Source organism: Aplidium turbinatum, chromosome 10 (genome assembly GCF_918807975.1).
Source record: "Aplidium turbinatum chromosome 10, kaAplTurb1.1, whole genome shotgun sequence".
In the NCBI taxonomy this organism is placed as follows: domain Eukaryota; kingdom Metazoa; phylum Chordata; class Ascidiacea; order Aplousobranchia; family Polyclinidae; genus Aplidium; species Aplidium turbinatum.
Window position 1 is genome coordinate 23412925 of NC_137481.1, and position 23998 is coordinate 23436922.

General features: G+C 37.7%; 2 protein-coding genes across 2 annotated transcripts in view; one reads left to right on the forward strand and one right to left on the reverse strand.

Annotated features, from left to right (window-relative positions):
- The window catches only part of LOC145777964 (mediator of RNA polymerase II transcription subunit 12-like protein), a 38712-nt gene extending 36779 nt beyond the window's left edge, over positions 1-1933 (forward strand). Inside the window, exon 44 of the mRNA XM_082589336.1 lies at positions 133-1933. Within this exon, the coding sequence (XP_082445462.1) occupies positions 133-228 (96 nt within the window). The 3' untranslated portion in view covers positions 229-1933. The remainder of the gene's footprint in view (positions 1-132) is intronic.
- On the reverse strand, positions 865-21768 carry LOC145777965 (uncharacterized). Its single transcript, XM_082589337.1, has 18 exons — positions 21653-21768; positions 20875-21045; positions 19260-19351; positions 18235-18437; positions 16397-16622; positions 15871-16068; positions 14783-15023; positions 13695-13829; positions 12709-12889; positions 11426-11511; positions 10556-10778; positions 9598-9706; positions 8448-8600; positions 7832-7954; positions 7446-7626; positions 7117-7212; positions 4846-4913; positions 865-1199 (listed from the first exon to the last, which is right to left on the reverse strand). Exons 1-18 carry the CDS (start codon positions 21705-21707, stop codon positions 1077-1079), a joined length of 2664 nt encoding a protein of 887 aa, XP_082445463.1. The 5' UTR covers positions 21708-21768; the 3' UTR covers positions 865-1076.
- Between the last annotated feature and the right edge of the window lie 2230 nt (positions 21769-23998).

A 23998-nucleotide genomic window follows, 5' to 3' on the forward strand; every position in this document is an offset into this window, starting at 1 on the left:
AATGCATCGCGGCTGCACCAAAAGTCCTCGCGGGCCGCGTGCGACCCGCGTGTTTAAGACCCTTACTTTCCGCCATGGCTTTGTGCAATACCCAAGCATGACTCTCGCTTATTAATTTCCTATCTGTTGCAGAGGCAGTATGGCCAACAGATGCAAAATCCCCAGCAACCGAATGCCATGATGGATATGCGACGTAACATGATACCACAACAACCATCACAATATTAGACTGTTTCGTAATGAATGAAAAACACATCCATGAAATGGCAGGAATGAGTGAGCTTGAAGATGACCAAAACTCTATACCCCGACATGCAACGCCAGGTTACCGGTTTTGTAATTTTAGCTCTGTCTCTTTCATGAAGGATGTTTAAACTTTCCTCCACTCATGATTTATAGAAAAGGGGTTTCACCACTGCTTTGAGGTCGTCAACCACCACGGCGCCACTTAAAACTGGTATTTATTACGTCACAGTGTGCAATCGCGACATGATCCGATCATGTGATCGTCGACAAAAGAACAATGGCATTGTGTATACGTTGCAATCACGTCGTTTTCACATTCGTATGTGTAGCTTCGTCAGTACACCTCGCTCAAGCAGAATCATATTGAACTTTATAAAGCAAGCATCCCGGATGTCAAACGAAGCATGATAGTGTTGCTGAGATGCTGCATCAGGGTACTCAACCACCCATTCAAAAATGAAATTATACTTCCACTGATAAATGATGTTTCTAATATGCTGTTCTTTGAAATAGGTAATAATATATTTACGTGGAATAAGAATATAGTTGAACCATAGAGAAATAAAACATAGTAACTTTAGCGGGTTTAGCTAAAGAATATAGTTTTTAACAAAAAAGTTATTCAAGATCTGCAATATGGAATGAACATAGAAAGTGATGATGAATACTTCTTTCCATTTTGTTAATAATAAGTTTTGAAAAATCATGTTGTGAAACTTGACTTGTGTTATGAACATGATCTTGCGCGTTACGACCTAACAATGAGCGTGGAAATGTGTCATTTTGACTTCTTTTCAACGTCAAAATAACAGATTTTGACGTTTTGACAATTAAAACAAACTGTCTCTGGTATCCGGTCGAGACTGCCAGTAAACGTCATCGTTGTAGGATTGCTGCGATTGGTTGTTGCCGGAAAGACGTAATCTCGATATGTTTCCCGCCAACATCTTGACCTGCGTCATGAGGAAAATTATGTTTAAAAAGTTTAATGTTGCTCCGTTACCATGATAAGTGCAGCCTTGAAAGCACCTCGCTCATTGTCACTTAGCAAGATTTCTCCTTTTTATATTGATTCGATTTATGCACTGCTGGAAAAGCTAGGTAGCCACTTTAACAAGTCGAAATTCTGCCACTGCGAATGACTACAATGCAACCGCCAACCAATCAGAACATGTTATAAGAAGCTACCGTCCAATTGTGACCGTTCTTGCACTCAGCCAGAAAGTTAATCCTTGTTTTGAACTTTATTTGGTAATTACAGAAGAAAAAGAGCAATAGCAGTAGTGGGAATCGAACCCGGGTCAATGAAATAACTGCTTTCTAGCCTTAACCCTAACCCCTAAGCCAACCAGTTGACAAAAAATCCATCACTTAATTTGCTTTGTATCATCTTCTTTTCGCCATTTTTTACGTCACTTAAACCGTAGCTTATGATTGGTTGGCGGTTTCATTCTAGTCATTTTTAGTGGCAGAATTTCGACTTGTTAAAGTGGCTACCGGAAAAACTAGGTTGTTTGTTTATCAGAAGTGCACTGGTTCAACATAGAATAAGTTATTGCCTTCCAAAATTGAGTGGATTTTTAGGCACAATGACGTATATTTTATGCATTTTCTCTTGTTGCCGTTTTGCTGAACGTTATTATAACGTTGCCGATTGCTTTTATTCAAAATAAACCTATGTCGTGAATACGTTGTTTCAATGTTGCAAACAATAATTAGTTTATTGTGTGTAGGTAGATCAGGGGAGTAGGCTCCACTGGAATATTTTTCTCGAAGGTGTTTCGAATAAACGACGCGAAAATTCGTGCCGTACATAAGACTTCGCTGTTTTTCGGATTGGAATTTTGGGGTACATTTGAACCCGGGTTCGGGATGATTTTAGGGGCCTGGGGTACATTTGAACCCGGGTTTGGGATGATTTTGGGGGCCTGGGGTACATTTGAAACCGGGTTCGGGATGATTTTAGGGGCCTGGGGTACATTTGAACCTGGGTTCGGGATGATTTTAGGGGCCTGGGGTACAATTGAACCCGGGTTCGGGATGATTTTGGGGGCCTGGGGTACATTTGAACCCGGGTTCGGGATGATTTTAGGGGCCTGGGGTACATTTGAACCCGGGTTCGGGATGATTTTGGGGGCCTGGGGTACATTTGAACCTGGGTTCGGGATGATTTTGGGGGCCTGGGGTACATTTGAACCCGGGTTCGGGATGATTTTAGGGGCCTGGGGTACATTTGAACCCGGGTTCGGGATGATATTAGGGGCCGGGGACTTAAAGAAACCACCGCGTATTCTTAGGATATAGTGCGTTTTTCTTAGAAGTGTCTTGATTTGGGACCCGAAAACCTCTTTAGCACCGGACCCAAGTTACCCCTCAACGGCCCTGGTGGGGTTGGGGAGCTGGTGGGGGAGTAAATGGGTTTTACAACGAATAACAACTTTGTACTGCTTATGATTTCATATTAAAGTTAACTAAGCAGAAAGTAAGATGTTTAGCAGACCAACAAACAATTGCGTGGACCGGCGGTTGAGAACCACTGATAGACCAATAGACCATTAACTGTGCTCACACAAAGACATCATTTTACTGACAATCCAGACAGTGGAAAGTATTACAATAAATTCATGATGTTGCCATAATTGCGAAAGCGACTAAATTTTACAATTGTTAGAGGGAAACCAAGAATACAAGTTTCATGTGTCCAATGTTTGTAGCCAAACCATTGCACACACTGCTCCAATGCTCCATGACCCCGAAATCTCCAAAAACAAACAACGCTAATATCGTTTTCATTATTAGATTGGTTACTTGACAGGTTTAGTCTTTTTTGCTCTTTTGTGATGTGGAGGATGTCGCGGAGGGGTTTATTTAAAGGTTCCATTGCCTTCTGCTTTTTTCTACAAACTCGCTTTCATTGTAGATGGAATCAAAATGATGCTACTTTATTGTGTGGACCTGCCTTTTATATTACTGACATTATTAATGTGGCGCCGGGGAGACAGCTCATTTATTATGCTCTTCACACCAACCGTTGACTTTAACAGACTCCATAAGACTTTCCACAGCAGTGGAAGTTGTGGATCTGTCAGTGGACTGAGACGAGTGAAGACAGTCGATGCTAAGTTTTCGAGCTGCTCTTTTATCGGTCTGCTGGGGCTTCATGATGTCAGTGTTAACATTATCAGCAACAAAATCTTTAGTGGGGAATATATGACGATTGAAAGGTGATATGCCAGTGGTTAAAAATTCTAAAAATGCCAATGCCATTCAAAAAGCCACTAAATAAACCTTGTTGAAGATATCAGCAACTTGGCTTGGTGTAACCACTTGAGTTGGAATTAAAAACATCCACAAGCGCACATTCTCTGCATGGTTCTTTAGCCATGGTTTTAGGATACATCAGTACATATTTTTTTAAATTTTCGTCCCACCCTGAAAATTACTCTCTGCGTAAAACTACCTAATACTGTATTGATGTCATTTTTGTTTATGAGAGAGCACCTTGCAATGCTTTGAAAACGTTGGAGCCACTTCACACACACGGTGGGTACCGTACACAAAGAGCAAATCTTTGTGTACCCACCCAGGTTCTGAAAATTCACCAATCGATCGTATAGGTGGTTGGAACTCCGTTTATGAGATGTTTCTTCATCTTAAAAACATGGTTTGAACAAAATACCTTGTTCACTTATGCAGCAAAGCACAGTGGTGTAGGCTAAGTACCCCTTTCACCGCTGATCGCAAGGGCCACTCTTAACTCTCCACGTTCAGCTAAAACTTTGGTGAGTCTTGCAACTGTTCATACACCAGTTTTATGAACGTTGTAGAGTCTGGAAGGATCAATTTCGATAAACGACTTCTCTCACAGCTGTGTTTTGTTGAATGTTTATCTCATCGATGTCACTTCGGGTAGAAAAACAGATGTTTTTGAATCTCTTTGAGAGTCATTCCTTTCCTTCTATTTTTTCTTCTCATTTAAACTGATGTAGGTTCAATGACTATATCTCCACAACCATCACCACCACCGCCTATCGTTTATTTGCGACACCAGGCATACCATATACCAGTGGTTTTCAACCTTTTTGGTGGAACGGAACCCAATGAAACATTCCAAAAGCTTGAGCAACCCCTGTTCAATAATTTAATTGCCTTATGCAAAAAACATCGTTTGATTTATTTATGTACAATAAAAATACAAACTCTAAAAAATTACATTTATTTTCATAAATGTTTTATTATTTCTCGGATTTGAATGTAAACTGGCGGAACCCCTAGACCTACTGGCGGAACCTTAGGGTTCCGCGAAACCCTGGTTGAAAACCACTGCCATATACACAATAACAACAAATTTGGTTCCAACCAGAAAGTTACCATACATTGTTGAAACCATGTAATTAAGTTTTGCTGCGTGGTATTAAGCTTGTAACTAGAAGATTGTGACAAGCTGCGTATCACCCGAGAAAAAAGGTTGTCTAGTGTTGCCAGATCTAAAATGGTCGTAAAAATAAGAAATCTTAAAAGTAAAAATTAATATTTTGTTTGATTTCATGCCATGATTTATGAATAGACATTTTCACATCAGAAAATTGTATAGCCTACCTGTGACATTGTTATCAGCCATCCTGTCTCTGGTACCAAACTGCGTGATGTCTGAAGCTTTGTTGTCACTGCAAATAAACAAATTAATAGGTTGTTGCGGAATTGAACATATGATTTTGCTTTAGACCGGATAAACGTTGAAACATATTCTTCAATCAAAGAGCTGTTCTTAAAACTTAATTTAGGCAGGCACGCATAGTCTTCGTGTACCCGGTCAGAAAATCAGTCATTTTTTACACAGAATTAACGTCTGCAAACATTAAATCAATGCAATAATGACTGGTTTATTGGCCGGGTAGAAGTTTAATTTAACGGCTACTTCAGATCCGATCATCAACGTTGACAGCGTGAAGTATCTTCTTAGTGTTGACACGTTGTTTCTGACAATTAATCCCGTCCAGTCGTTCCCAGGCATGGAGGAACCATTTTAAAAGTAGGTGGGCCCAGAGGCACAGCAGTCAGTCAATCCAATTTTAGGGAAGATTTGCCCCCCAGACCCCTCATAACATTGTTGCATTCCTAATAGTTGAAATCGTTTGTACATTGTGTTTTCAAGATTGTTTTTCGTGCCGACAAGCAAAAATTTTTCATTTTTGGGCCCGATTTGGCCAAGAGAATCACAAAATTGTTAAATTGCTCTATAGCGCTGTACAAAATATGGCGATGTACACACAAATAAAAAGGCAGCAATACACACACAGTTATAATACCATTTGGGAGTAATAATCTGCAGCATTATACAGTAGCCTACGTGCATGAAATGCTATCATTGTTTTAACCATAGAGAATAATTATATTGATTGATAGATTGCTCCACCAATTTTTTTTTGGAACTCCCTCTCTGATTTGCCGTTTTCGCTACCTTTTCAAAGAAATCTGGCTTTCAAAAGTGGGTGGGCAAGGCCCATTCAGATAATAAAGTAGATGGGCCCAAGCCCACGTGGTTCCTCCATGCCTGGTCGTTTCCACTGAACGTAGGGTTAGCCTTGGAAGGTTTGGTCACGTGCATTCACGAATCGTTCTCTCTCGATCTTACTATTCGATCACACCAGGCTTTCGCAACCGGAGGTGAACTTATTTCACGGAGAAAAATTCCATTTTCCAGAAAGGTTAATTTACTAAAGAAAAGGTGGTAGCCACTTCAACATGACAAAATTTTGCCACAGCCACTGAAACCTTGAATTAATCAACCACTCGTAAGCTACCTTTTCCAAGACGTAAAAAAGCAGATGATAAAAAAGATTTTGATAAATAGTAAGATGATAAATAATAGAAGTAATTTGCGTTCTTCTGGTGACTAGTTACTAGGTTACCTCCTGATGTTAAAGATGATAACTAGCTTTTGTATTTCCGACGTTTCGTCAGTCAGCACGACTGACTTTTTCAAGGTGGCTAAAACAGGTTAACACAACCTGTTCAGCAACGATGGCACAACACAAAAACATACTGATAAAATGAATAAAGTAAAGCAGCAAGAATTAGAATTAAAACACGCAACAAGATACCTAGAGGTTAAACTGAATGCAGTGAATGCCTAAAACCAGTAGGCTACTTTCCAACAGCGTAAATTATCTATCTATTGGGCCACCGTCAAGAAACGTTGAAAAGACATCAGACAAGACAAAAAACCATTTGGTTAGCAATAACAATGATGGAGAAGACGCATTGAGAATGGAAAAGGTGAAGCTAAAGTTAAAGTAATTGTTTGTACACAGAGGGGAAATTCAGACCATCTTTCTGGTTAAGAGCATGTTGTGCTTTCTGGTTTATGTACCACTTTTCTATAAACAATCTTTTTGTATAATCCTTTTCCGTTTTATTATCAAATGCCTGGTGAACAGTCTCTTTCTGTTTTTACTAAGATGATAAATATTAAGATTTTGAGCAAAAAGCAAATTAAATGATGGTATCGCCATCAGTTGCTTGGCTTAGTGATACAGAATAGTCATTTTGATGACCTGGGTTCGATTCTCACACCTGCCATTCCTCTTTTCTGCAATTACCACAGTTTAAAGCAAGGATCAACTCTCTGGCTGGGTGCTATAAGGGTCACAATAGGACGGTAGCCTCTTATAACATGTTCCGATTGGTTGGCGGTGTCATTGCAGTTTGGCAGAATTTCTTCATGTTAAAGTGGCTTCAAGAAAAGGTGCACAGTTACGAAAAACTGAAACTACAATAGCCTAAGAATAATAGCCTAATACACTAGCCTAACTAGAAACTACAATATGTCTAAATCGAACGGTCACATTATTTCATTCAGCTTGTTACCTTCTGTGTGTTGTCTGCGAGCTTCGGTAACTTTAACGCCTATTTGGTCTCTGAGCAGCTGCCAGACTTGAAGCAGGCAAACATAAGCCGCCACAGCTGACAAGTAACATGGCAAGTCAGGATAATAACGTGGTTCTACTAAATGTTTTCGGAGGTTTTTAAAACCATTAGGCCTATCAAGATTGGCCTGATGAGAAATATTTTAAGCTGAAATGACTCTCTGAAAGACACAACTTGCAACAGACAGAGCACGAGATCGGTTTGTTCGACACAACGTTAACAGCAATTTAGAATCACGTAATTTGTTTTAAAGATTTTGGAAAGGATACAAGTTAATCTTTTCAAGGGAACAACTTGAGAACCAGCACTGTGCATGGACTCTTTGGTGAGCCTCTTCAGAAGCTGATCATTCGCGAGGGGAGCTATATTTTCCATCGCTAGTGTGAATTCTTCCAGTGTCATACTTCCCTTTTCCTTCATAGATGCAGATGACAATTTCGACTCGGCATCCTAAAAAGATTGTTTTGTCATAAGCTACTGGATTGGATAAAATGGGTTTGAAGCGTCGGCGCCTACGAATTTTCTGGTTTTCACCATTTTAAACGATTCGAACTAATCATTTATAACATTGTTGCCAACAACAAAGATTTACAAAAAGCAAGACGCTCTATTTACCACGTCTTGTCACGTGCAAATTAAACATAAGATCACTCACCAAAAACCTCGGCTCCTTGTTCTTTGTGATGACGTGTACAAGGTAGTTTAGAACCAAAGTCCTTGAGATTTTATTTTCACTGAAAGCGGTGTATTCCATGACAAATGTTTCAAGATCTTCTTCCTGCTCAGACGATGAAACACAGATAACCACATGGAGACTCTTATAGACTCGGAATCACCGGTGCTAGTGATCGCGTTCAAATGGGTTGCAGTAAAATTACGAAAACATACGAAACAAAAGAGATGGTAATATTGGGAAAAAACGTTGAAAAATGATAAAACAACGTGATCGTGTACAGTAACTGGTGCAGAGACTTATCATATCATTGTGCGGAAGAATGCCTAATAAAAGCGGAAAATTTAAGGTAGACATCGGCTTTATGTTGTGGGAAACAACTTAGCTTTGGCGAAATAAATTATAAAACTTTGTACATTCTTAAGTCTAAGAAACAGTTCACTGCTTCCTGGACGTACTGTTATTTTAATATACGAAGGGTAAGTGTGTCGTCTAAATTGCCAAACATTAAATGTTAATGTCATATTGATGGAGTGTACGACAGTGACCACTATCGCTCAATCAAACACACAAAGTTTTCCTTTCGCCTCATACGAACCTCTAAGAAAGGGTACAAGACTTGGACGAAAGCCGCAAAGTCTCTCACTTCGCTCCAGGCCACCGTTGCTATCAGATCAGCAAGGACAAGCGCGTACCTCGCTGTGCTCCCGTCCACTAGGCCGGCTAGAGTGAGACCGGCGACAAGAACCGTCTACGACAAGCAAAATAATGTAGAATTTCAATATTGTCACGCAATAAGAGTCTAAAAAAAAAATTATTAAGAAAGCACAAATACAAAAGTATCTTGATAGAAATGAAAAACAACGCCAAATTGAAACAGAATTTCAATACATTTTCGCCCTTTTTGTTGTTCAATAAAAATGATATCCAACATGGCTACCTAAAGATACGGCTTGATTTGTCACATTTTGCAGAAATTTCCAGATTTTGCTAACTTTGGGTGAATGTTTAAATAAATTTTTCTAAAAATTGTATTTTTACGCTTTCTTTACTGTTTTCCCCAGATGACACAATAGGTTTTAACATCTTCACATGTTCAAAAACAAAGAAAATTCGATTTCGAAGATTTTAGTCAGACTGTTAATTTTTCAATAACAGTCTGATTTAGCGTTTTTCAACTTACTTTTTCTCATCTGCTACTGCTTCCCCAAGGCAACAAAAAGCTTTTATATCATAAGGAAACAACAAAAAGTAAAAAAAATTACAGAAAATGTCAGTCAAACACTAGCAGTAGCTGTAATCAAAATCTGCAAAATGTGACAAATCAGGCCGCTTCTCCAGGTGGCCATGTATCCACCAAGCAATCTATACAAGAATGTTTAGAACACAATTATAATGGCGCAAAACGAAAAATGATTATATTATTTATTAATTACATTTTTTGATAACTACATATAGAGTTGAAGTTGATTGTGTAAGCAAAGCAGACTTATTGATGTTACTGTGTTTATTTCTTTGTGCTTATTGTATGACAATGTGTAGGCCTACAGTTTATTACTGTAGTAAACAGCTTGTATCAATCAATATTGAACATACATAGCTGATCGCTCGCGGCTTTCAAGAAAATATCATTTTTTCAAACAAAAATTAATAGAAGTTTATTCGAACAGCTTTCCAACACTCACACAACATACAATGCTTTGATAGCTGTAGCAGTATAACAATGCCATTTTATTTTATGGTCTCACTTTATCATGCTCAGCATACTTGACAATAGCGGTTATCAAGTCATAAGTAGCCATAGTAGATATCTCTTCTTCTTGATAACGTTCACTCATGAAGTTGTAAAGGTACTCCCTGAAACGTTACCGTGTGTTAGCTAACCCAGACAGCAAAATTCGCCATTTTTACATTGATTCAATGTCTGCAGACGTTGAATCAATGTGAAATGACGGATTTTGCTGTCAGGGAAGCTTGATTGAAATTCTATTTGAATAAGCACCTTTGTGCATCAAATCATTTCAACAGCGGCGTCGGGTTGACGAAGAATCAATGCTGCTGCATTTAAATGCGGGTTTTTTATGCCAATTTTTGATAGCCAGCATTGATTACTGTGGTTCCCGTACAGCCGGTTGCTTCAATGTTCTGTTACGATAGACCTGGAAAAGTGGTCCTTGTGTGAGCTCAGACCGTAAAAGAAAGTTTCGAACAGTAAACATGAATAACTTTCTACATCTTGCCAGCCGCTATGGCCAAGTCCTTCAACATGTTTTTGACAGGTTCGTTTGTTAGCGAGGTCAGTTGTGGGGCAAAAAAGTAAAAACTCGAACAGATTTATAACCTTTTATGAACAATTGATTCAGTTTCTGGCCAGAAAATAGTTGAAGCAACTGCCTATTGCGTTCAGTTTAGAGAGGGTTGATTCACGTTGAAATGTCCAAGTATTAATGGCTCTGAATAACGTAACATCCAGACCTTTTCAAGCAGTAGATGTAAATGGTCACTTGCAATATATATGTTTAAAGCCCAGAAGCAAGTAGTATGAGAAGCATGGTTAGAGCATGTGTGTTTCTCACATTATCATCTTTGCAGTTACAGTTTAGTTGAAGAAACGAGTATGTTCGCACTACAAAAATATGTCTAAAAACTGGCTTCAATATCAGCATGGTTTTATTTTTACCATCACCGCTTTGCAGTTGTTCTCACCTAAAAGAGTTTTCTTCATCATTAGCAGTGATATGATCATCATTCCAGATGATACTGGCATAGAACTGCTCCATCAAAGATAGTATCCTCATCTTATCAAGATCCCTTGTGGCACATACTGATGAAGTGCCAGACACAGCATCTATCCCTGCTCGCCGCTTAGCGTTTTGCCAGAGAGGAGCCAGTTGGCGACGGAAAGACACATCTGCGGATTCCTCCGATTCTGAAAAGTCAAAGTATTCAAACATTAAGCAATTCCAGTCCAGGAGGAATAGATGAAATGGTCTCAAATGCTCTGTTTCTTGCTAGGAAATGACTAGCGTTGTGGTTTGGTGAGAAACGGCGACTAAAGGGACAGAAAAGACATCGATTCGATATTTATAAAGAATCAGTTCGTTGGCCGGTATATCGCAAGCTTGACCTAGTTGATTGCCGAAAGCTAGTTAGTTACAAAATTACGCTTTTGTAATGAATTGTATTTGAAAAATTAGACCTATTTTAAATTATGATAACATAATGACCATTTGTGACATTTGTGACCGGGCCTGTGTCAGTAATTCAAAGCCTACAAGAATGCGAAACTGCCAGGATCAAGATCTCAAAAAAGCTTTCCCAGTCCGAGGACAAAGATCAAATGAATCAATCTCAGTACCACCTCATAGCCGAGTAGTGAAAACTCTGGTACGGCACCCGAGAGGGTGCTGGTTCGACACCGCTCAAGAGCATGCAGCTATGTCTTTAGCTGGACATGTAGAGACATGCCTGAAGGTGGACATGAAGATTGGCTTCCTTGCTTTCCCGTCCACTTATTCTAAATAGTCAACTACCGGACGTAAGTCTGGATTCAACAAAAATCAATCTCATTTCTACCCGAATCGTTCCATTTCCGTCGCTGAGGAACTGGTTCGAACCACTTTCCAGGGGATTGTTGGGAGAAATAGTCACCTTCTGTTCCCCTGAAACCAACAAAGATTAATATTTATGCCTGTTGTAGATGGCACAATATCTTTGCATTGAACAAAACTTTCTCCAATGAATCTCAGAGCTTCGACATTAAGCATTTGAGGACTAAGAGCTATTGCATTGAGTAGTTAATTTCAAAGTGAGCTAGATAAGGCTAGAAAGCACTTAACCACTGTTTTGATTCAAGTTTAACCGCATTTTCTTCACTTCGGGTTAATCTAGAAAGTTTATCAAAAGCATGAAAATAAACAGTTAAATTCGTTAGTTTTCTCAAATAAAATATGTTCAATTGCCATCTCCGCTTGAATCAGATTGCGCATCAACATGGATTAGGTCTGTTTCCATGAGTCACGGTTTTTTGTTAGCTCGCCCAGTGTCGTCAAATTGAGTTCGGTCCATGCCTGGATGTTGTCATGCCATCGCCTTAGTGGTCTGCCTCTTTTTCTCTTTCCGCTAACTTTGCTTTCCATGTAGATTTTGCTGACTCCAGATTTTGATCTTTTAGTATGGCCAAACAGTTTCAGAATGTTTGATTTTATTTTTGCTGCAATTGGGTGTAGCTTCGTTATAGTCAATAAGTCTTCTATTTTCATGTGATCAATTACCTTTTCGTTGGTCATGCTTCTCATGATGTGATTTTGGAAAGTGGTAAGTTTTTCATTGTTATAGACGTCCAATTTACGCATTCTAGACTGTTTAGCACGACTGGTAAAACGTAAGTGTTGAAATTTTTGATTTTAGTTTGATTGGGAGTCTATTGGATGTTAGAGTCTTTTTGTTCTTTTCAAATGCAGCTAGACCGATTCGGTGTTGTACTGCAGTTTTTCCATCGTTAGTCGAGGATAGTTTGTGGCCATAAGATATACCAATTCTGATGCTTGTTCTACTTGCTTTTCGTATATAGTGAGACTGAGTGAGTTGTCAATGTATCGGTTATCATACATTTGGTTTTGGACACATTTATTTGAAGTCCGAAGTTAGCAGCGTTTTTTGACAGATTATTGAGAAATTCTTCTATTTTCTGTTTCGAGTTTTATCAAATACTTCGCGATAATTATAATAATAATCTACTAATATCAACTGACCACATGTTGATTCGAACTCTTTCAAACGCTTTAACAGCATCAACAAGTTTTTCTATGATAACATTTATGAAGAAATATGAGATGACGTGGCGACGGCTATCTCACCCGTTCTGTGGCAAGCTTGGAAGTGCGACTCTGACCATAGGTCTGGACACTTTGATGTGAGTGCATCCGACAGGGAGGGAAACAACCAGGTCTGACTTGGTGACCTTGTGAGGACAAACTGCCGTCTTCTCTCCACAGCTTTTGCAAAATCGGGCCACCGTTATCTCATCAAAGGTCTTGCCTGTCAGATAGACCACAGCGAATTTAGATCTCTTTAGCACACCTTCAAAAGTTCAATTGCGTATGTATGACAATGTATTACGTAGAGAAACAAACTTTAACGAGCTCAGTCACTGAAAAACTAAGTTGAGACTTCGCAAAGGCAACAAATATATATAGTTTGTTTTTCATCAACCATAACAGCTTCCATGACCTCTCAGGGATAAATAAAGTTTCTCTGATCATAAACACATTTTTAGAACATAAAAATCAGTTTGTAACCAAAATATGATTTATTTTTCAATTTTCTATACAACAAAACTCTATTGCAAAAAGATGCTATCAAATTTAGAGACAGCTAACACAAAACAAGATCAGATTATCACGAATCCAAGGTAGTCCATCAGAATTGATAATGAGCTAGCATTATTTGACCGACTTTTCCATAAATTTGGACTTTTCAACTGAACAATTTCTCATTTTCAAAACTACTTGAGAATTTGTGTCATCTTGTATGTACTGAATTTCTTGTAGTTGTTGTTTCTCAATCCAGGAAGGACATTACACAGGCACACGAGGAAGTCATGCTTTGAGAACCCATGGAAATCTTCTAGTAAACCCTTGGGGTTCGCAAACCCCAGGTTGAGAACCTCTGAATTAAACCAACACGATTGTTCAAAGTAAAGGTTAATAACCAGTGGTCATTGGTTCGATCTTCAACAAAAGCGAATGTTCTATGTCTGTATCGCAATGCAATGAAAGCAACATACAACTATTGGAATTGGTCATAAATGTACAGTATATAAGGACAAATATATCATTGTTACCGGAGTTCACAGAAGTGTACAACATCGCTGAGTATTTGCTGAGAAGACGCTCTTGTGGATTAAAGGGATCAGTTGATGGATCTACAAGAGGAGTTGTATCTTCCTCCAGCCCGCTCTCCATAGACATCTGCGACTCTGGTGGAGAAGTTTTAATTTATTGTTTTGCATTAAATCAAGCAATTCTATCAAACGCACAAGTTGATTGCGAAACTCTTAAGTATTAGTGGTGCGATACTAATGAGCCCAGCTTCATGGGCGAAACACGTGTCTATCGCTGTCAATTTTTGCTACACTTAACTGCCAAGAAACATATGTAACCTACGTGTTGTGCATAATATAATATTTACTGTATTGGTAAGAAATACTGTAACGTGCTTACTTTACTGTTATTCACTTTTTTACTGTAATAGTGTAAACTTTATAATGTAAACGATATTATTACTATATTGGTGTAAAGTAACATTGCATTTGTGTGATTACAGTAACAACAACAAATCTTGTGATGAAAATTACATGGCATCCTACGTATACAGTATTGTAAAGGAATAGTTATTCAAATAGAATTTAATTACACCTAATGATTGCTTCGGGAGAGAGTTAGGGCAGTGTACGAGTTATGTTCAAGAGCTTGTCACTGCTTGCTACCAGACCACCAGTGTTGGCTGCGTTGTAATGCTGTGAGCAATTGTCTAACTGTAGCAAAGTATTCCGAAGTCGTATTATTGCTATATATGCTGCAGCGTAGTTTAAACTGATTCTTGTTTTCATTCGTAAAAAGTAGATAGGATTCCATGCAAGGTTTAGGTCCACCACGCCCTCTGATGGACATACTCGGATGTTTCATTCGCTCTGTCCTACTTTGGTTCTATTTCGACCAATCTACGGTTAAGACATTTATAAGGCAAGGAAGTACAACAAATAAAAACGTGCTATACCACTCCCACCAGTGGAAAAAAAATTGAGATGATTTTACATCCACTAAAAAGATGCAATATTCCAGTTTAAGAAAGGATCTTTGCACCATTTCCAGTGTACCTTACCAGTAGTTCCCTTTCGACCATTTTAGTAGTTTAAAACAAGCAGTTCACCTATACTCGTCTTTTTCCCGGCATCATCGTGGATCATCATCCTGCTGCTTCCTGGACCTCCTGCCATGGAGGAAGGAGGAAGTGTTCCCGCATTGCTTCCAGCATCTCCGGTTGCCATGTTCTCAGCTTGCTCCATTTGGGAGAGTTGGCTTTGTAGAGTGTCCCGGTGTTGTCGTACAAGATCCAACTCAACCACCGTGGCAGAAATGAGGCGCTGGAAGTTCTTCAGTTTTGATCTCATCTGGAAAGAAGGACAGCATCACCAAGTTTAAAAACTTTTATCAATAAAAAATATTATTTAATTTATTTTAACAAGCTTATTAATAAACGTACAACGTACAAACAAACCGTCACAAATATAGAAAGTTATAAAACATCAGAATAAGTTTATTTGGTCAGATCAAAAAATTCAATCCTAATTTTAAGTGAAAGTTTTCGGATGCAGGTGTTCTGGAAGCAGTTTCGAAACAACGCCCTAGAATATTGCAATTTCCACCTCAACAGATAAGAATCATTCACCGTATGTTAGCAACACGTCCACTTCACCCCATCAACCGGTCACACCATAACTATGTTTATGCCAAGAGCTGCCAAAAGTGAACTTAAGAAGACGATTTTTCAAGTTGTGGATAAACATAGAAATTATAAACGGATAAAACTAAGCAACAACATTTAGCATAATATAAGCAAGCACACTAGAAATTGCCAACTCTTTCTTGATGTTATGTTAAATGCCATGTTGCTGCTTGGTTTTATCTGCTTGCATGGTTCCATAAAGATACTTCTTTACCAAAATTGTGAACACAAATACTTATAGGCCTATTAATCTTTAAGATAAGGCATTCACTTTCTTGAATACTTTTCAACATTTCGTACAACTTAAAATTTCAAAGCAAACTAAAAGTTATGGAATTTAGCGATGTACGAAGGCCCTGAAAAACGAATCCAAGTCATACAGTAAATTACGTGGTTGGCACTCTTCCATATACAAAAAACACAATAAATGTAGAATTGTTTTCTCGTATCGTATACGCGCGAACGTGTGAGCAGATAACATAAAAATGAGCCGAATAAAAATCCTTCAGCACCTCATCTCCCAAACTCTCCAATTGAAGTTCTTCGGTAAAATATTCGTGGTCGGTTTCGTTATCGGAAAATTTTTTGGATGATAAGTGACCTTTGACCTCTTCTAAGTACACGTCATATTCCTCCAAGCTCTTCGTCTGAACTTCGATCATCTGCTGCTCAAGCTTGGACGCAGCCTCTATGCTTGAGAGCAACTGAGTCTGAAATGTAACGGTTGCTTCTGAGATGAAAAAATTGGTATGTAAGCGGCAAATCGCAATTCAATATTCAACATTATAAAAAGATGCAATCTCATCAAGTTTGCTTGACCAGGTATGCCGCCGCTAACTACAATATGCGACATGCTGTAGGCCTACTAATGAGCGCTCAGCGCAGTGAGAGTTGCCTGGTAGAATCCACTCTTTCTACCGTTTTAACGCTGCTGAAAGAACGAAACTTTTTTTAAAAGTATTATGCGCTTCATGTTATAACTCGAAATATGACACCACAAGGCTACCATAAGAAAAATGGCGTTATTGAAGATCTTGCCTTTTTTGTAGAAATGACTGGTCTTCTAAACCCTCTTCGTGGTCGCTTATCTGGTGGGAGATCAAAGGTGTCTTTGAGATTATGATAGGACACTTTATAGCGAGTTAAATCCTGGATTTCCTGTCGCAAGCCGACAGTCTGTCCTTTATTGTCACGTATGGCTTCTTTCAAGGATGTGATTTGATCTTTATTCAGAGCTTCGTTTGCTTGCATTTTCTTATCCAATCTTCAATTGAAGTAAGAAATCAAGTTATTGTAAAAGGAAAGTTTGCAGCCAAAACAGGTAGTTTGCTATCTCTAAAAACTGTATTAAAAATTATATACTTGATAACATTTGCGCAAAAGTAGCTCACATCTAAAGTAAAAGCCATGCTCTGACAAGGGTTTTCAACCGAAGGTAAATTTTGCAAAAAAATAATTTTGTAAACATCTTTTCTATAAAAAGAGTTATTTTTTTACCTTTTTAACAAATACGTTTTATTGTTGTATATTTAATTAAGGCCTCGATCGAACAAAAACGGAAGTCGCCATACTCGAGTTTCACCATTATTTGACATCATAAGGGGTGCATATCCAAGTTGCCCTGAGCGGAAGTCGAACTTCTGGCGTGATGGAAATTGTGGACGTCGTTGAGTGGGAGGTGCGATTCCCACCTGGCATCTTCCGTTTTTGTACGATCGGGGCCTTAATTGCTTTTTCAAATCCTCACATTTCCATAATTGTTGTACATTTGAAAGATTGAATGGGAAAACCTTTGTTGTTGCAACTTTTGTGTGAGAAATAATACAGGTCACACCGTTCTCCTTTTCCACACAGTGTTGGATGGCTTTCAAGCTCTGATTATAAGTCGAATCTGATTCGAGTGTTTGATTAGCAGTTGGTATTAGAGATATTCTAGAATAGACTACAAACCTGTACTCAGCAAAATTTTGGCAAGAAAACTATTGCCGAAATGCTAGCATAGGCTAGCCCATCCACCAAACATGGTTTCACATTTAAAATCGGTGGACAAACAGGCAAGGACAATTTGTAACCGCCATTGATTCTCGGAAAAGGTGAAGGCTTTTGTGCAACACTCTATTTGTCGGGTAGAAGAGTTAAGAGTGAAAATTCAGAATATTTTCCAGCATTTAACGATAAGATATTTAAAAATTATGGAAAGCTGCGCGCTATCGCTAACTCTACAATACGCAAAAAGAGGGGAGTTCAGGCTAAAACAACAACTGTTCCATTTACGCACTACATTTTGTCTTGAGCTGACGCTAACGCCTGTACTTCAAGTACCTTGTAAGGTCGAAATAATGGTGAAAAAATTGTTTATATAAAATGTATTTTTGAAAAATGATTACAGTTTTTTTTCCAAAGTTTTAAAACGAACATCCTGTGTAAAGATATTAATTTTGATATTAATTTTTTAATTTCTGAAAAGGATATTAATTTTTCTATTCGAAACGTGAAAGTAGCGAGTAGTGATTGAAACACATCAACACCGACAACTGCAACCACTGCTCTGAGTGGGTCTGCTACTATTCGTTGAGTCCGATTCGGTGAGTCCGATTCGGTGAGTTCCTAACCTCTAACCCCTAACCCTAAAACGGCAATGATAATTAGGCTACGGTACCCGACAATTTAAAAAAAAAAAAATGAAAAAATCACCGAATAGGGATCGGACTCACTGAATCGGACTCACCGAAACGAGCCATTCCGGCTCTAAGTAGTGTCAAACTGTCAATCAACAAATACACCATCACTGACGTTATTGTTATCACAAAGTAGCAGCGCTTTAAAGCAGCGCGCTATTTCCCACCTATGCAGATAGCCTTTTCATTTTAATATACCTTTCAATAAGTTCATCTTTTTCCTGAAGCATTTTTTCAATTTTATCCATAGCTGACATGTTCTCCTGCACTGTATGTTCCAGTTCCACAATCGCCATCTTTTTGTCATCAATTATTTGCTTCAGCTCCAAAATCTTTTCTCTGTGAGCTTCCTGGCATTCCTCCAAAACTTCTTTTGAGTCTGTCTTCTCATCACGGAGTCTCTGGCGTCAAGATGAAGACGTTATGAAAGAAAGTGAAATTGTACCAAAACATGTCAATATTGACGGATAGAAATATTCATTACAACTTAGATGAAGACATCCAAATATGATCAAGTTGTTTTGAGAAAGGAAACATTCTTTTCTACTTGTTTGTTTAACCATTTTTTCTTGTTTTACCATCGGTAGTATCTTAATATTTAATAAGGATGATTGTTATCTCTTTCATGCAGCAAACGTTTGTGCATGCATTTATGGAAACCATTTTGAAAGAAAACATCAAAAGTCTGAACAATAATGAAGAATAAAGTAGAAGCTAATGTCTCTTCAACCTCTGTTTCGGTTCCTCGATGTTAATGAATGCCATGTTAAGTGTTAAGTCAGAATGAAAAGTGACACAAGAATGCAACCGAACGATTAAACACCGCAAGTAAATAAAATCAGTCAGGTTCGGAAACCTGTAAAATTGATTGATGAAGCTTTCGCCACAAAGGCTTCTTCAATATCTTATTCAAATAGAAACATTGAATAAAGGGTTAAAAATTAGAGTTTGAGAAATATCAATGAATAAGCAAAACTCTTCAAACGTGTGGAGCCTGATTGTAAATCACATTTAAACATTAAGTTACCTAGCCCCACCAAAATCTCTGAAAGAATTTTACTCTCAAGCTAAAATACAATTTTAAAGTAAAGCTTGGTTGTCGACCAAGTTTTCCAGCAACAACATTTTGCCAATAGTGTTATTGTATTTCGTGTCAATATGCCTTGTGAGTGTTATTTCTCATCAATAAATATTTTTCCATTATTCCTTATATTGCAACCTACCTGCAACAAAATAAAATATGGAACTCTTTCAAGTGTAGATGGGCATCCTATCTTTGCAACAGATGTTGTATAAGTGTCGCTATAAACAGCATCTGGTGAGAAAACAAAACTACTGTAAATTATATTTGTGAAGATTAATTGTAAAAAAGCGTCAGTTAACGCAGATGTTTTGCCTGTAAATGATAAATAATGGAAGCTTTGTAAGAGGTGAAGGAATGTTGACATAAAATGACAAGTCTGGAAGTCTGCTGGAGATTGACTAACTGTACATGACGAAATGTAAGTACCTAGTTGGAAATGAGCACATGCTGTTGCAAAGAACTGTGACCCTAATGCTATACCAGTAGTGAATAACTTTTACTTCAAATTAACGGTAAAAAGTAATGATGGTCAAAATGTAATAAGAAGAAGAGAAATAGTGCAAAGAGTGCAAGGATAATAAGAAAATGAATAAGGTAAAATAACAATAGAGAAACATAATAATAACAAAAGTCGTATTGCCTAAGGAAGGTGGAATGGATGGAAAATTTGACAGGAACACTGCATAGTAGAAATATGATAGCAAATGTGAAGGAACGGTGGTAAGGTCAGCAATTTGTATGATATCAAAAAAACACTAGTGTATCGACAAAACAACAAGAAAAGGCTTGGAGAATTCTAGATATATCACTAAAAATAAGATAACTTGAAAGCAAAAAGTAATGACCCAATGAAATATCAACAAATGAGACAATGACTATATTACGAAAAAGTTGCTGGATTTAGAACAACCAAGTTGAAGATCAAGGAGTGAAAATACAGATGCAATTAGAGAAGCAAATGATATGTAGATGGTTGTGGATAGATTCAATTCAAGAATAAATTGTCACGGCGGTTCTAATTAGGAAAAGTAAAACAACAAAACTTATTTTTATCATAGTGGCTAACATGCAAAAACAAACAAGCCACCTACATAATATATCGGAATGGCCCGTTTCGGTGAGTCCGATCCCTATTCGGTGATTTTTTCAATTTTTTTTTTAATTATTGGGTATCTTAACCTAATTATCATTGCCGTTTTAGGGTTGAGGGTTAGGAACTCACCGAATCAGACTCACCGAATAGTAGCAGACCCATAAAATACAGTATATCCTGGTTTATTCGTCATAATTGCTTCCCTTGAAGACATCCAACCATTCCAACCACACACAAAAGCACGCAATGTCAAGCCACCACTACACATTGGCCATAGTTATGAATCTTAGATTTCAAACAACTGTAAATGCACGTTTTAAATCTCACAAGGCTTCTGCAGTACTCGTCATTCATTGACATACTCCTATAAAACATACTGTAACGGTGTACTGTAACGACTAACAAGTACTTTATATTTTGTGCTGGACAAGTGGACTCAGTAATAACAAATAACTTAATTTAATAATTAAATAATAAATTTAGTGAAGCAATAACTTATATTTTGAAGTCAATCCTGCTGGTTCAGCTGAATCAGAAAACATTAATTTATTTTTCAAACTCCAAAACAATAAAGTTTACAATGCTGCAAACTTCATAAACAGTAACTCTATTGGTTACAGTGATTAAAAAATGAAACAAACAATATTCTTGTGAGCACAACCTTCCAGTTCTTGTTTGATTATTTTCAAAACTGGTGTGTAGATCCCACAATGAGGTAATATCTCATCAAAAGCAGAAAATGCTGCAGAAACGCGGGATGTTGCAGAACCAGCAAACTTGAAGGTTTCCCCATGAGCTTTTTGTTCGATGACTGATAGCAAGTATGATGTTGCTGTAAATTGATTGAAATTTTTCTAAGATTTTTACTTTACCAGTACCTATATAGTTCTATGGCCTGTTGTAATTGCTGTAAATCGACTAGCGTATATATATTACAGTTTCCAATAAATCAGAAAGTAAAAATAACATGATATTCATACATCAAACCAATTAAGCATAAACTGTTGTGTGTGATAAATTAACTAATGTAAACTGCACTAGACCAGCAAGGCTATAATAATCATAAGCTATAATTGATTAATTGAATCTTTATGTTCGGACTGGGAAAGCTTAACTTGCAAAGTATAATCCTGGCAGTTTCACATTACTTGAAGAGGCTTTGACTCACTGACTCAGGCCCAGTCATTGAGATTGACAGAGTGAAGTCTCCTACTGTTGAAGTCTTGTTGCCAAAAATTATTTTATCCATTAGATGTCACTGAATGGAGAGCAGCCCTTAAAGTGCATTTCTCAAGTGCACACTCCGAGAGTCAAACCAGCGCCGCTTGATCTTGAAACTTCTTTTTTTCAGAAGTAACGAGCTAATCAACTGAGCTTTCGGAGAGGACTAAAAACAATTAAAAAACAATTTAAGAATAAGTTCAACTGCTTGTTGTCACCTGGAGAATTGTTGTTCTTCAGAGAAATCTTGGAATGCCGTTTGCCACCTGACATCACCAAGTTAATTCAAATACCAGTGATTTACGCAAATATACAATATCTTTGTGAAATTACCTGAATAAAATTTGTAATTATTTGACATAAATTATCTAATTATTAATTAATCTATTATTATCCCTTGCTATCTAGAAAAATATGCTAAAATAATGGTTTTTTAAACTATTTTGTTAAAGGCATTTTCTAAGTTATGCTAAATTGTTTTTTGTAGCTCTTTATCTTTGACAAAAATACAGAAAAAGCAGTGATTGAGCATGCAAAATCGGAAAGACCTAAGCAAATCTGGGAGAAAGCAGTGAAAGATATAATAAGTTAAAATTTAACAATTGATGATTGAGTCAAAAAGACTGAACATCAACGTTGCAGGTTTTAAACCACCATTCAAACTTGACTGGAATGTGACATAGTACGAATTACTGTAATGAACAAATCAATCAGTTAAAATCTAAAACTATCAATGTATGTTAATAACAGCTAAACTAAAAAATCCTCATATACAGAGTACGAATAAAATCTCTGGCAAAAAGATTATCACATCTGGTAAAAATTACTGACTATGTCATCGACTACATAGCGGAGTGGGGAGAGCCTTGATACGGCACTCAAAAGGGCACCAGCAACACCGATCAATAACATGCAGCTGTGTCTTTGGCAAGACATGCCTGAAGGTGGACATGAAGATTGGCCTTCTTGCCTTCCCACCCGCTTAATCTAAATCTTCAACTACTGGACATAAACCGTGATATTATAAGATCCACAAACAAACTTCACGGAAAATAATCTAGGATTAACCAATTAGCTTAATAAACAACTTGTATCATCTGCTGTGAGTTAAAGGTGTACAGAGTCAGATTTCCGGACTCCTGCTCTACTCCTACCGTACCTCGAAGTCTGCAACTTTAAATCCACTTCTGCTCCAAATATTTTGGGACTAGCCTATTGACTCTAAGCTTCAATCTGACTCCAAACGCAAAACATAAACCACATCTATATATTTTTTACCCTTTTACGTATAACACTTATACCTTTCCTATCTCTTGTCATAAAAAGAAAAGCAAATTTTTAAATCAAAAAATTTTTGCTTGGAAAAAACCCATAAAAGTGCACAAAAATAACAACTGTGCCAAGTAGGCTACAGTATAAATCTGTGCATGTTAAAAGTATCAACATAAAAAATTTACACTCCGACTCCAGTTTTTGCTAAGAATTCAAACTCCAACTCAAAGCGAAAACCGAGACTATGGCTCCTAAATGCTCCAAAACTCCCGCTCCTGCAGGCTCACATCTCTGCTGTGACCAGTGTATCAATTCCAGATTTCAATTTCAAGTTGCTTCAACAATCGCTATAACTACACGTGTTTTCCACCACATTTTTTCACTTTTGGAAATTTTCTGAAGTAAATTATAAATGAAAAAGGGGCAATAGAAGAAGAGTTGCACAATATTTGATTTGTGCAAACGTTTAATTTTTTATGATTTCATTGAAGTACTGGATCATAAATAAAGCATTTTGCATTATTTGTCTTTAAATGTCGGAATTTTCAACTAATACCGTTCGAATTCCTCCAGTTTTATGCGGTTGTATTTACTGCGGTTTTATGCGTTATTGTCTTCAAGTACGGCAATATTGTAAACGAAACGTCATATTATTCAAGCAGGGATTTAAAATCTTCAACACCAAAACCAACATTGAAGAGGTGAAACAGTGGCTTACACATAGCCTAGGTTACAGTGACATAAATAGGTTACACTGACAACCGCCTGACCAAGTTTTAAAAATAGCTGTTTCAATTATAGCTTATATCAGACCATTTATGCTCCATCCGGGCTGGACTCTCTGAAAAGCCTTGATGTAGATGTAACTGCATGGATTGGGCATGCTAAATCGGAAAGACCTAAGCAAATGTGAGACAAAGCAGTGAAGGATATGATTAGCCAAAATTTAACTATTGATGATGACAACTCAGTCGACCACTCAAACCGGTGATCTTGCCCATCTCTGGATAGAACACAGGAAAGGTCTGTGTCTCTGCTTTTTTGACTGCAGCAAAACCTTCGACCGTGCTAGACATAAGTCACTTATGAAGGTGCTTGATAGCTTAATTAGACACAATTAGTAAAGATCTCCACTTCTCAGAAATCTCTTCTCGAATCAGTTTGCAGCAGTCGGAATACCGGTAGATGGCGAGCTGAGCAGTTGAACACAAGTCAAAGAGATGTGAGACAAGCGTGCGTTGTCCCAACTGATCTTTTTTCACTTTACGGCGAAATGATCTTGCAAAATCTGG

Coding starts and splice junctions, on each gene's coding strand:
- LOC145777965 (XM_082589337.1), bottom strand. CDS start 21,707: ATGTCAGGTGGCAAACGGCATTCCAAGATTTCTCTGAAGAACAACAAT. Junction 12,890..13,694: donor GTACACTTCTGTGAACTCCG/GTAACAATGATA, acceptor TCTATCTGACAG/GCAAGACCTTTGATGAGATA. Junction 7,955..8,447: donor TCTTGTACCCTTTCTTAGAG/GTTCGTATGAGG, acceptor TCGTCTGAGCAG/GAAGAAGATCTTGAAACATT.